This window comes from Strongylocentrotus purpuratus, unplaced genomic scaffold (genome assembly GCF_000002235.5).
Source record: "Strongylocentrotus purpuratus isolate Spur 01 unplaced genomic scaffold, Spur_5.0 spur5_scaffold_6, whole genome shotgun sequence".
In the NCBI taxonomy this organism is placed as follows: Eukaryota; Metazoa; Echinodermata; class Echinoidea; order Camarodonta; family Strongylocentrotidae; genus Strongylocentrotus; species Strongylocentrotus purpuratus.
The window spans coordinates 33,464,437-33,481,449 of record NW_022145612.1 but is presented as its reverse complement, the minus strand read 5'-3'; the positions used below and the strand labels follow the sequence as shown (position 1 = coordinate 33,481,449).

The 17,013-nt window shown below is 36.1% G+C and overlaps 1 protein-coding gene across 3 annotated transcripts in view; it reads left to right on the top strand.

The window, feature by feature from the left end:
* Window positions 1-1,748: 1,748 nt before the first annotated feature.
* Window positions 1,749-17,013, top strand: part of LOC115918270 (ATP-binding cassette sub-family C member 9-like) — a 42,847-nt gene continuing 27,582 nt past the window's right edge. Inside the window, exons 1-10 of one of the 3 annotated variants that reach the window (XM_030972040.1) lie at window positions 1,749-1,836; window positions 6,103-6,796; window positions 8,082-8,318; window positions 10,108-10,299; window positions 11,145-11,303; window positions 11,780-11,935; window positions 12,693-12,827; window positions 13,690-13,852; window positions 14,383-14,423; window positions 15,592-15,861. In XM_030972040.1, the coding sequence (XP_030827900.1) occupies window positions 6,167-6,796; window positions 8,082-8,318; window positions 10,108-10,299; window positions 11,145-11,303; window positions 11,780-11,935; window positions 12,693-12,827; window positions 13,690-13,852; window positions 14,383-14,423; window positions 15,592-15,861 (1,983 nt within the window). In that variant the 5' untranslated portion in view covers window positions 1,749-1,836; window positions 6,103-6,166. Of the gene's footprint in view, window positions 1,837-5,177; window positions 5,210-5,295; window positions 5,367-6,102; window positions 6,797-8,081; window positions 8,319-10,107; window positions 10,300-11,144; window positions 11,304-11,779; window positions 11,936-12,692; window positions 12,828-13,689; window positions 13,853-14,382; window positions 14,424-15,591; window positions 15,862-17,013 lie in introns of those variants that run through there. The other 2 variants (XM_030972038.1, XM_030972039.1) reach the window with 2 other exon arrangements.

Here is a 17,013-nt window from a genome sequence, read left to right as displayed (position 1 = left end):
AAGAAGCTTGCTGCACGATGGAATTCATCGAGGATGATGACGGAGTGGCAATGCAGACGCCTTATATTATAAAAAATGGTGAATAAATCACAATATCTCTGTGGAGTATCTAAATAATAATTATAATATTGGATGATCAATTTTCGCGAAATACGTGAAATATTGTTACTCGCTGAAGAAAAATATTTTCACGTATCATCCATTATTATGTGTATTCAGTTCGTTATCTCCAAAGTAAAGTGCGGTGCACGCCTCTGCGCCCATGAATCCGCCTATGTTCAGATCTCTTTTTATCTACATGTGCATGTATTTTCAAATAAAAATTTCTTATAGTCATTTCTTGCATCTAAATCTTAACACACTGTCAAATTATCTGTTCAAATTTCTACTATTGTTTGCTTTCACTTTTACTACATATTTCTTCTTTATATAACTATTTATGCATACACATACTCCTGTATCTTTTGTATTACTTCTCTGACATTGAAGGATTAGATTACCTTCACGAAAAAAAAAAGTATATGAATGTAAAGCAGTAAATAAAGTGCAAATGAATTCATGTAAAACTGGTGTATAATTTCCTTTATATGTTATGTGTCTGTACATTACACTAGACAAAGTGATGAATGGAAAAAGAGAGAAAGAGAGGTCTTATAAACAAATATCATGAATTTAAAATGAGAAAGAGAGAAAGGGAGAGAGAGACAGAGGTCTTAGAAACAAATATGAATTCAAGAAGTGAGAAAGAGAGGGGGTCTTAGAAACAAATATCATGAATTGAGAGCTAGAGAGAGAGAGGTCTTAGAAACAAATATCAAGAAATGAGAAAGAGAGGGGGGGGGTCTTAGAAACAAATATGAAGAGAGAGAGAGAGGCCTTAGAAACAAATATGAAGAGGGGGTTAATGAGAGAGAAAGAAAGAGGGGTCTGAGAAATACATACGAGAGAGAGAGTGGGTCGAGAGAGAGAGGTCTTAGAAAACAAATATGAATAGAGATGGGGGGGGGGGGGCGGGGGAGAAATGGGTCTTAGAAAACAAATATGAAGAGAGATGAGGGGGGGGGGAGGTCTTAGAAAACAAATATGAAGGGAGAGGGGTCAAGAGAATTAGAGAAATTAGGTCTTAGAAACAAATGACATGAATTTAAAAAATGAAAGACGTGATCCCACAATAATAGAAAATGGTACGAGTGCAATATTTAAATCACAGTTTATGTATTACATTACCATTACACATATAATGTCGAGTGTAGTCTGTGTATGTGTCGATATGTGTACACGTGTGTTAGGGGGGGGGGGTCCGAATCAGCAAATGGTTTGAAAGTAGGCTACACGTCAAAAATTGAAACCCTGAAGAAGGCGGAATTAAACCACAAAAACCATAATATTATTTGGTTTCTCTCTTTCCTTACTTTGATTAATTCCTTCTCTAATTTCTCTCTTTCTTTCAAGTTAGTTTTTGTTTTCTCTCTCTGCTTATGACATTCTTTGTTTCCTCTCTGTTCTTTAATTATTTATTGTTTTTCTCTATTTCCTTCTGTTGTTATTCGTTGTTTTTCTCTCACTCGTACGTCTCGATACAAAAGTACATGTACCGCGTACCGCGACACTGGACAGAAGAGCTACGTGCGCGCGCAATATCTTGTCATGGATAGACTTTTCCCAGTCGGTTCCTTGAAATTTATTGGGAAAAGGTCCAGGCCAGGGTGTAAAACGCAAAGTCGCGTACCGGTACTGCTGATATGATCTGCACTGCACTGGAAATATGAATATTCCTGACATTTGAGGAAAAATCGAGTAACACCGTCGTAGGTCTTCGTGTGACTTTATTACTCCGTGAGTATTGTTTTTATATTTTTCGTCATTTACAGTGGAACTCAAAACATGCCATAGTGAATGAAATCCAAGATTATTACTATTAGCCTAGAGGTTTTAGTTTTATAGAAAAATTAATCAGACATGCATGTTTCTTGGAGCTGCAGTGACTAGCCCACGGCCCGGCCAGGCCAGCGCTCGCCCATGCCCGGACGGGTAGGGCACTCGTTGAGCTCGAGTCTAGTGGGTGGGTTCTCTAACTTGCATGAATATACAGTAGAGTCAACAGTGCGTTCCAGAAAAAACGAAACCGAGAATTATCCATGTGTTATTCATAACTTAATCACAATTATAATTACTAAATGACACATATTTGTAAAGCTTAGATCCTCCTCTTTCATTTGATGCAACTCGTATGATGGAAGAGAGCACCAAAAAGTCATTTGGCGGACGGTATCTGGCTTTCAAAGAGAAAATCTCATTTCTAAAAAGTTGATTTTCTGCCCTCTCATATGACACCTCAATCAGGAAAAATGAGCTAGGAATAACAAAGTTCTGTTTGTTTAAAGTAGACCTAGTGCTTGCATTTCCATAATTTTATCAAACAAATTCGTTTTCACTGGCTGCCTGCCTTAGCAACAAGCAGAATTGACAAAAGACTAAACTTGGTTTCGTTGACAATCAGCCATGCATGAAGTCTTTCGTCTATGGCTGATCATCAAGGAAACGGAGTTGAGTCTTTTTGTCAATTCTGTTTGTTGCTACGGCAGGCAGCCAGTGAAATAATTCCCCCTAAAATCCTTATTTCCTCACATCAGCATCGCGCATCCAAGTTATATTGATAATAGTCCCTATGTTTTTATGTGGTTGCATTAATATAAAGTAATATTTTTATTCTGTTAAATCATGAAAAATTTGAATTTTGATAAATTATTCATAAAAATCTATGATTATGAATATCGGTATACAATATTCAAAAAATAGTATCAAATCTTCTAAGATCATAAAAGATTTTGTGAAATGTCATGCATGCAATATGATACAAATCATATAACCTGAGGCATGGGGAAATCAAGTTTTGGGGATAAAAAGGCAAATTAATGAGATCAAAATATATAAAGCAATTGATAAATAGTGAGGCAATGATGTCACAAACTGATAACCAAATTGGAAATTTGTGTAATTATTTTCTAACTTCCACAGTTTTTCATACTGTAAATACTGTAAATTCATAACTTCCTTGTTTTGCTCTTTTTCTCTTGTTTTTCTGCATCCATTAAAAGCAAATTATTTTGGAGTGGACTTAGCCTTTAATGAACAGGGGGTAATTTTCGGGTGGGGGGGGGGGGTAATTAATTTTCTGAGGGTTGATTGTCCTGATACGACTTTCAGCTAATCTGTCCGTTTTCTTGAAGCCTGCGTGATGAGATCAGCAATCACACACACACACACACACACTGCACACATAAACTCACACATTTAATAACTACATCGGTAAATTTCCCTCTCCATGATCAGGGAGTTGGAATGGATCCATTCCAACTCTCTGATATGATATGTAAGATAAACTTCAGTACAGGGACAAACTTTTTGCCAGACCTTGTGCATGTTTCAAGTTTATTGATACAAATCCACAAGGTCTGATTATCATCAGATTCAGACACCAACAACAAAACATCAGGACAAAATACATACATTGGTACACAAAACATACATTAGGTCAGAAATACACCTAAGATATCAGGTACATGGTTGTAAGTTAAAGGTAATTTAAAGTACATACTACATGTAAGTCTTATGAAGTAATTTCTCTCTTCCTATAAACATTTGACTTTCGGCAAGGTTACCATCTATCTTTGGGGATAGCTGACAATTTTAAGTTTGTTTATGAATTCCCCATACCAGACTCTCTGTCTAGGTCAGGCTATGATTATAAATTTTAAAAAGAGGATATATGTAAAGGAGAAAAGAGAAGAATTCGAATGGGAAAGAAGATACAATAAAATATATTATATAATTAAGAGAAAGAGAGGGAGAGGGAGAAGGATATGCTACAGGAATAGAGAGGATATAATGACAAACAAAGAAGATTATGAATAAATAAACGACTGAGTAATATGTCATTTTGAAGGAAGGGCAAAGTGAGCATTTAGTTAATTAAAATTTTATCTTCAAACCCCCAAATTTGTACCAGAGTATATTTGAAAAGCCCATGACTTCGTCCCTATTTTCACGAAGTGACGGTAGTGAGGAAAATCGCGTACAATTTGCGTGACGATTGTCCCCACTACCGTCACTTCGTGAAAATAGGAACGAATCGTGTCATTTAACATTGTACATGCCATTGGTGATGAGTTCATACCCAATCCCTACCCCCATAACAAAAAATTAATAATATTATTAACTAATAAAGTTGACAAGATATTGAAAATATTTTACCACCAAGTCATTAGAATTAAATAAGAAATTATCAAAATATTTGGCAACAGATTTGCAATTTTAGCAGGTCTTCTTATATCCAGAGAAGATGTGATCAAAAGAAAAATACAAACCCAACTTATGGTATGATAATAACATGTTGCCCTGTTGTATTTGATCACTACTTTTAAACACGATCCATAAACTCACTTCCTCAAACTTTGGACCCTTTTCTTCATTAAATTACCAAATTGATATGCAATGTGATTTTGGAATTACAATGAAATGTACGCATTGCTAGGTCCTTCCTCCATTTCTTCTGATCAAAGTTCACATAGTGGGCAGGATCAGGGCTGTTTCTCCACGTGGACAAAGACAAAAATGCCTAAATAAAGTTGTGGAACATGTTACATGTAGCTTACAAGTACACCAGAATAATGACATGGTGCCAAGGGTTACAAAGTACTTTATCAACTTGTTTGAGCTATTTATTTGATTTGTCATTAATAACTAGATTTTTTTGTGATACCTACAGACTTTAGACTGTAGAAGCAGGCAAACATTATAGTTTGTTGTTGGCTCTGAATGATTACATGTAGGTACAAATGTACATCTTTGGTCTGGTGCAATTGATACTGTGGATAAAGAAGTTTCTTGAAATATTGCCAATTTTTTTTTTTTTTTTTTTTTTGGGGGGGGGGGAGGAATATTTGCTGGTAGCTATATTTTATTCACTGCACAACTACAATAAGTCACAATCAGGAAGAGTAGATCAAATGAATGTAAGAGGTCTACCACTCCCACAAAGTACTGTATTCACAGGCTTTCTTGTTCTTTGTTCACATCACACCGTTGACCCCTGGATTACCTGTATGCCCACTCATTACCACAGCACTGTCCAGTCTGTTCTACATTGACCATTCTACATGTACATGTATGCTCCAGACATTCAGTACAGGTCTTAAATTCATACAAAGTATGTATGTATTCTTCTGCTTTCTTGTTCTTTGCAATACATCACAATGTTTACTTGGTATTATGCTGACTCATGACCAAAGCTCAGTTTGTCCAGTCTGTTCTACCATGGACCTACTACGAATGGATATTCGACGGAACAGTTCCTTCGATCATAGGTCCGTGGTTCTACATTGACTATTCTATGCTCTAGACATTCAGTACAGCTGTATAGATTCCATAGTTCACAATCTGGTGATTTATATTTGTTTTTGGTGTTGATGTTAATGTGTGTTTAAAAAAAAATATTTCTTACATGATTAATTTATATTATATTGCATTTTTACATGTGTACATTGATATTTTTTCAGTCTTATTGAGGGTTATAAATGTGCCAAATTTACAACCCCCCCACCCCCCCCCCCCCCAAAAAAAAACATGTATCATTTGCAAGGCAATACGGCTGTTACTGTGAACACAAGTACTAAGTGTATCTTGATCTTTTCTATATATTTTTGTTTCTAACTCACTTTATCTCATTTGTATGTACTCACTGGTCTTCAAGTCTCAACCAGCCTCTCTTTTGCCCCCCCCCCCCCCCACTATCCATTACTGTATGCTGTCTCACTCTCTCCCTCTGGACAATTTAATCTCCTATTGGGATGTGAGTAATCTCAAATGATCTGAAACAAATTAGCATCAGCTTATATGTAAATGCAATCATCCTTTTCAAGCATTAAAGGAGAGAATATTTTGGGGCTTGATCAAATAAAGATTATCTGTGTGATCATATTTCAAACCAGTTATTTCTGAGCTAAATACCAATGAAATGTACATGTACTGTATATGAGCTCTCAGAATTTCACTCTGACGAAATTGCCACAATAACTTTTTTGTTGTTGATATATTTTGCAGGAATGAATGAAGCATTACCACTTTTACCAGCATTCGTACATGTAGGGAGATACAAGGATTCATAATGGAGGAATCACAGATCGAGAAGTTTGACTGGTTTTGTGGTGTGAACTCATCTACAACAGACAGCTTATTTCCCTTTTCTTGGGACCTGCCCCACACCATCTTTAATGGCTGTTTCACAGACCTCCTGGTGACATGCCTGCATGCTTTCTGCATACTTCTCTTCTGCTTGGTCCTCATATTCGTCCGATGCTGCAACGCAAGAACCACCACCAAGCACCCGTACATCACCAGGTACCCCGGCCACGTGTTCCGCTGGTTCATCTATGTGATTTACATAACACTATGCCTGTGCAAGGTGGGAGAAGGTATTCTCACAGATATAGATACCTTGAGTGATCAGCCGACCTCACCGCGATTGTACGTGGCCCCGACCGCAGCGCTCATTGGGTCCATCCTAGCAGCAGTCTACTACCATCATATGGAGTACTGGGATGTCCCTTCCATGTTGGTGCCACAGATCCTGTACTGGTTCTTGCTTCTTGCCGCTGAATGTGTGCGCTTTGAGACCTTCTTCTACTACTATCCTGATGAGATCACACTAGGTACTTTACGATGGGACCTCAATATTGCATCAATAGCCCTAATTGCTTTGGTATGCCTTACCGAGCTGCATGTTATCAGGGTCAAGGTAAATTTCTTTTCTCATGAAATAAATGATAATGATAATGGAAGATTAATTCTGGTAATTCAAAATATTTAAAATCTTTAGGAATGTAACAACATGGGCAGAATTTCTGAAATCGCTGATTTTATTGATATAATCAAAATTCAGACTGTCTTCCTACTTCAATCAAACCAAAAAACATTTTTCGATTGGAAAGTTCTTTATGTATGAATTCAAAATTCAGACGAACACTAGCTACAATACCCCCTCCCCCCCTAAACAGTAATCAACCTCATTTGTATGGTATTTATGATCATACCTTGCCATTTTTAAGACTTTAAAAAATCATACAAAACTTTTCAGATTAGTTTAAATAAGAATGATATTGAAGCATTGATAACAAAATTGTTTAATTACATGCAAAAGAGAAAGAAATTAGTGCATGACACTACATGTTATATATTGCATGTTACATGTATGTTATTCATATTCTATTGATCTACATGTACATGTGGATTTAGAATTGATGAGGTATTCTTTTTTTAATTTTTTTTTAATTAAGGTGTTGAATGTAAATTGATTTAATAAATTAAGTTGATTGTTTCACATATAACTTTATTGAGATTATTCCAGTCTTCTCAAAGCTAATGAATGGTATTGAATTATACCTTTTCATACATGTATTATAATTACCATATCAAAAATTTAACCTTGAATCATCTCTGCTCTAAGATGTACATGTACATGTATGTGCACTTTATTGGATACCAGCAGAATATTTTCTGTTAACATAATTAAAGACAGTTTTAAAGACATATCTATGACTTTCAAATGTTTTTAGCTGTCACCCCTTCCTTCTCCATAATCATTTTATTTTTTTATGTGTAAAGAAATAAAAACAAGAGAAGTAATTTTGATAACATGTAATGATTTTATCACAACTTTTGATTGTTTTCTCAAAAATTTGCCTTTCATCAAGTGTTTAACCAAATGCAGTAAATAATTTCTCAAGATCTACACCCCTTCACTTAAAAAATTAACCCTTAAGCATCTTCTCAGTTTTTACCACCCAAATGTTGATATTGTATATACATATCGTGTTGTGCTTGGGCAAAGATAAGCTTTGTTTTCAGATTAAAATGTAAAACACGGTAGAGAGATTCGTGAAAAGTATTGTACAAAATCATGTTGAATTGATGCACAATAAAAAAGGGCATCGTGATTTAAAATTTCTCTGATAAGATTTTGATTTGTGATAAACTTGTTGGCATTGTAAGAGTTAATTAGGAACAATACTTGTGTTTGGCAGGTGCTGAAGTGGTGTACTGTAGAGGAAGGTTTCCCAGCTGATCTCAAGGATCCACAGATGCATTACTATGAAGGATACTGTAACCTACCATCATCTGTCCTCTTCTGGTGGCTCAACTCCCTCTTCACGATGGGTTATGATAATGTCCTGGAGATCAAGGATTTAGGCAATCTCAATAAGACTCACACTGTCCATCACAATGGTGGCAGGTTTGCCAAAGTACTTGCTGAGGAACAGGTGAGCTTCATTTTATTCTTCTTTTAAAGGTAAAGACCAGTTTTGGAAATGCCCCCCCCCCTCTCAAAAAATGAAATGAAAGCTCTTATTACCAATCAGGCCTAAAATAAAAACTTGTTATATTGCCCTTTAGGTGCCAAAACATGGGTCGGTCGGTTGGAAAAGTTTTTTTTTTTTTTCTAAACTTTTTTTTTCTCCCCCTCTTTGGGCCGATATTTTTCAATTTGATTTTTTTTTTTTTTTTTCCCGCCCTCCTTTGGCTAAAATTTCTCAGTTTTTAATGCTTTTATACATGTGTTTCAGCGTCATCATTCCATTCATATCTTTTTTAAGATTTTGAAACTAGGGCAGAAGACAAGTGAGAATTTGGGAATAATTTGATATTATGCATTTATATCCCATTTAAACAAACAAAATACATATTTTTGTATTCATTAAAAAAGAAAATTGAAAAACGGTAAAAAAAAAAACTTTTTTAAAATGCCGACCGTAGATTTTCAGATTTTTGGGTCTGTCGCAAAGGGCAATACAACAAGTTTTTGTTTTAGGCCTCCTGTGAAAGAATATGTTTTGACTAATTTGATACAAATTTTGCTGAGAAACCGCCTAAAAATTGATATATTTGGTAAAATATTGTATCTATTATATCTATTTGGACCTGATAGATATCATGCACGTGTCGCGCACGTGTCGCGTAGTCCCATATTCATCTTTCTGTGTACAGTGCTTGTAACTTTACCAAGACTGGGCCAAATTTCTTATCATTTTGATGATTCCAAAACCTTGCAGTACACACCAATACGCTAGATGATCAACCTTTTCTGGTCGATTCCACAATGTTTCTTTCACAATGCAATCGCATGACCAGAACTGGTCTTTATCTTTAAACTAGTGTTTATGTCAGGTACCCAGTAATAGCTTAAAAGAACTCTATGCCTGAGCCTTATGATTTTGGCTTGTAAACTGGGCCAGATTTCTTCTCTTACCCAAAGCACTTATTTCTACATGATGTGTGGGATTGTGAGACAATAGTGTAGGTTTGCATTGACTTTGTACATACCTTAAAGTTGGTTTGTTCAATTTACAAAGATTACTGGAAAAAAAATTCACCAGGTTAAATTTCATGCCACATTTCATTCTCAAGTACCCAATATCAATTTTTTTTTTCTTTTACGATTATCTATTTCTTCATACCGGTAGTCATTTTTTTCAAGTGTTTTCTTTTTCGAACATGACCATACATGTTTATGATGGAAAATTCTGAGCACATTTTCTTGTTGGCAAATATCAGGGTACCCGGTATGCAGTATTGATTACATAGTGCTATCGTTAAAGTTATCAAAACACATGTTTATCATACATGTATGATCATTATGCAAAATGTTTTTAGCTTCATTGCGAGTCATGAAAGAGACTGATGCACAAGGTGTTCTAGGTGAACACAATAAATAAAACCATGCCATGTTTGATTTTTAACATCGCCCAAGCTACAGTGCCTTTGAAATAGAATTATTAGAATATTCCTGAAATAGTATATACAGTGTAGTAACCATTTTTTTGTTATAAGAGTCATACAAAAATCGTCATCATCATCATCGTCGTTGTGCACATTCTAGCTTGTAATTTTGATAGTCATTGCACTATTTATCAATTTTGTTATTATTATTATTATTATCATTATCATCATTATCATCATCAACATCAGCAGCAGCAGCAGGTGATATGGATCTACACTGTAGTAAGGGTTGAGAATGTTTTACATTGTGTTGATTTTTCCTTTTCTTTTCAGGCCAAAGCTAAAGCAACAGGTAAGGAGATAAACTTGTATTGGGTTTACCTGAAGGCATTCTACCCTGGCCTGATAAGTGGAGGAATCATCAAGTTCTTTGGAGACTCCTCATCCTTTCTTTCACCATACCTCATATCTGGGATCATTGCATACGCTACTGCACAAGCGTTTGACGACGGGGGAGGCAACGAGGTAGGGAAGCAAGGTTTTACTCTATTACTGTGACAAACAGATGTTTAATTAGTACTTTTCTTTACATAGAGAGTGCATTGACCTTTCAGCAGCACTTCATTTTCGAAGGGGCTCACATAGACTTTTTAATCGAGAGGGTCAATGTGGTTTTATTATCAATAAAAGTGAAATTTGTGACTTTTTTCTTTTTCATATATTAATTCTCTTTTCCATAAGTGTGGTATCCAATATTGCTTACAGTTGGTAAGTGTTACATGTTGAAGTAACCATTAAGATATTAAGTACCCTCTTTGGAACCCGTGTCAGGGAGAAGTAAGCCTGGATCATTCTTTTTTTGAAGTCTCCAATTTTGTTCCATCAAGAACCTTGGGTCCCTGTACATTATAGCAGGACTAACTCACATCATTTTTTTGCAGTGTAGTTGTATAAAAGACTTTAATTCAGCACAGTTTTTGTTTGTGTGCAAGCGAAGCGGTAAAAGGAAAAGACGTCCTCAATTGTGAACTTCTTAACAAAGTTCTTTTTAGAATGCTTGGATTTAGGCGAAATCATGTCAGGTGCAGTAGATTTTTGTGTTATATGGCTGATTTGCTCAATTATGAAGTTCTCAGAGATTAAATTGTTACCAAATTTGGAATTCTAATATTTATTCATATTGATAATTAGATGCATCCCCCCAAAGATGTGAATGCCCCCCCCCCCAAGAAAAAAAGTATAATAATTGAATAAAATGGCAATCTATTAGACCCTCTTTGATTGAATTACCGGTATAAGTACTCAATTTTCACCTTGCATGAACCTCCCATGATGTTTAATGATTCTTCTCTGATATTATTTTCCAATAGCCATCAACTAACAAGTATATAGACTGGTATGACTTCTTCACCAATGGCTTTGTACTTGTGGTAGTCTTGTTTATACAGTCTATATTCCAGCGGCTGTGCAACCAACATCACTATCATAGTGTCATCATGGAATCCGCTCATTGTAAGGCCGCTCTTCAGGTATGTGCTGTTCAAATTTCAAATAAAAATGAATACACCCTCTTTACAACAAAAGTTTGAATTTCAATGTAAAGCCTTCCGGTACTGATAGGGCGACATTTTTAGTCAAAACATCCAATCTGTAGATTTAAAACTGTTGTTTCCTACATTAAGGATACCAGTATGTAATCCATAATAAAGTGAGCAAAACATAATCGGCAAAGGACAGGTTTACCGACATACTCAAATCTTATGCATACCTTTTAAACAATAGTTATTCTTGACAACCAGAAAGCTTGCTAGATGTTTACCTGACAGATCAACAAGTAATATATGCAGACCGGATTCCAAGTATTTTAGTTCAGGTTACTGGAATAACTTGTCACTAGGTCCCGAAGAAAGAAACATCCATAAATTTTAATATGGACCCGTGTATTGCTCCCCTTTGATGTTACATTTTTGTTCTTATTTTTTTCCCTTCAATATTGACATGGCAGGCTGCTGTCTACAGTAAGGCCCTTCGTCTCTCAAGCTACTCAATGACGGGTGGATCAATGACTATGGGACAGATTACCAACCACATGTCGGTGGATGCTACTAATATCCTCAACTCTTTCCAATGGATACACTATGTCTGGTCTATTCCTTACTTGGTAAGTTAGATATCTTGAGACCTACAGTGGTGACAAGTTTGTAATAATCCAGAATATGATGGTAGGAAATGGTATTGTTGTCCCCCGAATGTTGTTCAATTCTTCTATTAACTTTGTTTGATTTTCCTACAGATATATTTTTAAACACAGCTGGGTCTGTATTCTTTATTCTCTAACCCATTTTTTAAACGAATCCCCCTCCCCCAATATCATTGTTTCCATGACTGTCATCAATATATGCATAATAAAGCAAGGATATTAAAATGAACTCAATATAAGTGATCAATATTGCTTGCAATAGGGTGCCTTTATAACTTGATGATTTTCAGTTTATGAACTGATTTCAACTCTGAAAATCAAGAGATAAAACCAAGAACAGAATATCAAAGTACAATCTTTTGGCAGCCAAATGCAGTTAATGCGATGGAAGTATGGTTATTGATGCATGATTTCCAGAGTGTAAAATATGCAAAACTCTAGCAACCTTTTTAAAGATCTGCATGATGTTTTTAAGGCCAGATTTTCACCAGTTTGGAACAAAGGAAACTGGCACCCAAGTTCAGAAATGACCACAACTCAGACTTATTTCCTTTGTATCTTTATTATTGTAGCATTAGGGTTTGTCCAGCCTGTAGAGAATTAATCATCTAATAGCCTGCATATTTAGTAGTCACAGGCTCACTCAATAGAAAATTATTACGTGACCATAGTAAAGCAATGTATTGTTTCATTATTTCTTTTTCTTTTCTCTCCTTAGGTGATTGGGTACCTGATCATTCTCTATTTCCAGCTTGGTGTTGCATCGTTGATTGGGTCAACTATCTTCGTCTTGTCTATACCTCTCCAGACATTGATTGCCAAGAAAACAGCTCAGTATCAGAAAGGGGCTATGGTAAGATCTGGGACCTGTTTCACAAAGCCTTTTTTCAATGACAAATTACAAAAGATCAGTGACAAATCTGCTGATAACCAATCAGAAGCAAGGATTTCAGTAGCATATATCAAGGACTGTCATTCGTCACTGATGACAAGTTTTGTAAAACGGGGCCCTGGACCCTCTTTCCTAAAATTTGGTATCAGTAAGAAGATCCAATAATTGTTATTTGTGACTGAAATCCTTAAATGTGATTGGCCATGAGCAGATTTGTCATAGATATCTTGCAGTTGTTTACAATTTGTATGAAACTTTAGCATCATGTTCGATTCAAACTTGGAACTGGGAGAGTGCCAATATCTATGTACATTTTGCAGGCCTGATAAAAACCCGATTTAAATCGGTTTCCCAATTTTTTTTTTCTTTTTCCCGATTTTTTTTTTTTTTTTTTTTACCAATTTTTTTTTCTGCCCTTTTTTATCACGATTTTCCCGATTTCCCTCTAATTTTCTCTATTCTTCCCTATTTTGCCCTATTTTTTCCCCAATTTTCTTACTCGAAAGGGGGGGAATGTTGTTAGATGCCATTTTTTCCCCGCGAATCCTCTTTTTTTTTTTTAGTGCTCACTATCACCCCTGATTTTGCCAAATCAAATGTGCCATTTAGACTGAAAAATACTGTGTATGCAATCTATAATTCACTTGGGAAAGAGTGGAGTAATGTAATGGCTAGTTCTATGAATTGTGTTGTCTATTTACCAACCACCAGCCCCTATGTCGTAATATATTAGACACTTGCAGATAGTGGTCGTGGGTTATGTAAGGAAATAAAATATTGTAATGGCTTTTTATGAACCACCAACCCATGCGTGATATTACAGACATGTGCAGACGGTCGACTGAAGCAGACAAACGAGATGCTACAAGGGATTAAGCTTATCAAGTTATATGCTTGGGAAGACATCTTTCTCTCATCCATCGGACACTCTCGTGCTGCAGAGATTGGGCAGCTTGTCACTCAAAATATCTGGAAAGTCATTCTAAGTAAGTTTGATAATTTGATAATAAATATTGTTTATTTGTTTACGTGTGTATGATAGCTCTAGGGCTAACAGTATTCCAAAAGCATTCATTCATTCATTCGTTTCTTTATTTCATTTTCATAAAAATACAGTCAAAGTAAAGATTATCATCGAAAATGTAGATATGTTTCATTTTACAAAAGGAGACCTTTAAAAGTAGCTCATGATGGCGTTGTAAAACAAAGTTCCCACTAAGATATATAATTGATTATTATGGAGCATAGATTATACAGCACAATGATACTATATGATATCATAGCTTTCAATCATATCTTGATCTACCTCATGATAACACTGTTCCTATATATTCATCAATTTTCATGAGTAGTGTTTTGGCATTTAATCCTAACTTGAACTTTGTTGTGGTGGATCCCTTATTTTATATTGAGTCAAGTCATATGTGTGATTGATTATATTGTCTTGCATGTAAATCCAGACAAACAAACAATTTGATTCTTTTTCTAACTCTGATTATTACTCTTTTGGTCATAGATGGTGTTTCAAATTCTGCCCCATTGCTGGTGATGTTGACGGTGAGTATCATCACATTTTTATGCATTCAAGGCCCCTGTTACACATGCCTCGGCTTTTAAAGCCAGCCTAAGAGGCGGCCTCACGCCTGCAATTTGAAGCCACCTCAGTCATTAAACCTCAGTTACACATATCTCGGGCCTTTCTACACATAGGCCGTCTTCACATTGCCTTTTCACAAGCTGACATTGGGGCTCACTCCATGTAAACAAACGCTTAATATTTGTGCGCGGTTTTTTTCTCATTGACGTGGACATCGCAGTCGGTCCGTGCACAGCTCTTACCTTCATATTTTGTTTTGATTTCGCTATAAATACATTACCTTCATATTTTTTTTATTTTGCTATAAATATATAATTGCCATATTACCTACTGCCTGGTCAACAGCTTATACATGAACCAGATCCAGATAGCAAAGCGTGTCCGATGTAATGTTGTCTTATGCAGAGCTGCCAACCATTCCGTTTTTGCCGGAATTACTCTGTTTTTTCCTCCAAATTACGGTATTACGATTTTTCTTCATAATTTTTTTTTTACATACCGCACATCAAACAACTGCCCTAAAATGGTGATTTGATCACAAATTCAATAGAACACTAATTTTAAAACATACTGGAAGAGAAAAATATTCTCAAACAGAATGAAATGCCGATAATACCAAAATAACCACACACAAAATACCTGCTTGTATGGAAGAAACAGCATGATTAATGAAAATTTCTACATTGGAAGTGTGTCACGCGTGGTTGTAAGTTTCGTTTTAATGAATTCCTTTTTTTTGCTTGAAATTCCTTTTTTTTGCCATCATGATTCCTTTTTTTGGTCGCACAAGGTTGGCAGCTCTGCTTATGATGACGGGTCATGTCACTTCCGCGAATAAGCTGGTGCCGAGTCCACTTTGGTGTTACACCTACTGATTGCGGGACTGAGTCCAGACTCGGGCCGACTTCAAACCACACCAAGGGGCGGACTCTGATGGAGGCAGCCTCAGTCTGGCTTTTCAAAAAAGTTGATGTTACACATACAACGAGCCAACTCCAGAGGGGCAGTAATAGTAGTAGAAGTAGTAGTAGTAGTAGTAGTAGAATCCTACACCCATGGATAATGTGCAGCAATGGCCGAGTAAGTTTCATTCTTTGAATTCTTTTCCCTTTTCATGCTGCCCTACAGTCCTACAGCTTGTACACTGTGCTGACGGAAAAGCCGCTGACCCCTGACATCACGTTTGCCGCCCTCTCTGTCTTCAATCAGCTGAGTCTACCTCTATTCCTTCTGCCTATGATCTTCACCTTTCATGTCAATGCTGTGGTCAGCACCCGTCGCTTGACCGCTTTCTTCACTGCTCCGGAAGTAGAGGAGAAAGACGATGGACGAAAGAAGGAAACCGGTGATTCTTTCCAAGCAAATGGGACATCCAGCTTTGATGCAAGCAGTTCAGAGGTAAAGATGCATGTACCAGGACCGTATTAAACAACCTTTGACAAATTGAATAGGTGCACCATGCATTCCATCTGTGATTAACTTGTAGATGAAACATTACTTGAGTTACTTTTGAAAATATCTGAAGTTAAGTCCTACTCATCAATATTCCAATCAAAGACGAAAAGAAATCTTATGAAAATTTCATATTGTTATTTAGAAATTAGAATGGTTTGTGGTGCATAAATTTGACTTAAACTCCCCCCTCCCCCTACAAAAATAAAGAATTACTAGAAATTTAATTCATCATGGGGACGAATTAGGTGGTCTGTCCTCAATTTTCATGATCATTGACAAGTCAAAAAGTTAAAAAAATTGAAGAAAAAAAAAATTGTTGGAGACGCCCGGACTCGATCCAGGGACCTCGAGGGCGAAAGTCAAGTGCGTTACCGATATACAAAAAAATTTCCCATAGAGATTACACGTAAACGGAAAATGGAATTCTCAAATTCCACATTGCAAGTGAAATATGAGCATGATCCCTGCATCTGATCGAAAAATATAGGGTACTTGTGATAGCTTATTGTCTCAGCTACAACATACTGAAAGCTCAGCGTAAACAAAGATAAAACGACGGAGATATTGCTCGCGAAAGACGAGAATGTAGAATCCAGTTTTGAGAAAAAGTCATGTCCAATAGAGAATACACGCAAAATGTGAAAAATTGACATGCCTCCTTGTCAAAATGAATTATTGTGGAGACTACATTTGTAGAGAATATTCTTAGGTAGAACATATCAAAATTTGAAAGAAAATAGATTAATATTTACAGAGATACAATCAATTTTCCAAAAATCTGCTGACGTCATAATATGCAAATTGATATTTTGAGTTGGGAGGCCATTATGATGACGTCATGAGTTAATTGAGGGTCAAATGAGACATGAAATCATATCTCCAACTCATACTTTTTCTAACCATGATATAAAAGTTGGGGTCAATGGACTATCTGAAGAGCTATTTTGATTTTTAAAATGGGATATTTTTGATCAAATTTGCATTATATTGCCCATAGCAGCACGCGCGGATTTTGAACTTTGACGCGCGCTCACGGTCTTATCAAAGGTCAAGAGTGACTGAAATTAATGTAAATTGTCATTTACGGTAGGGGGA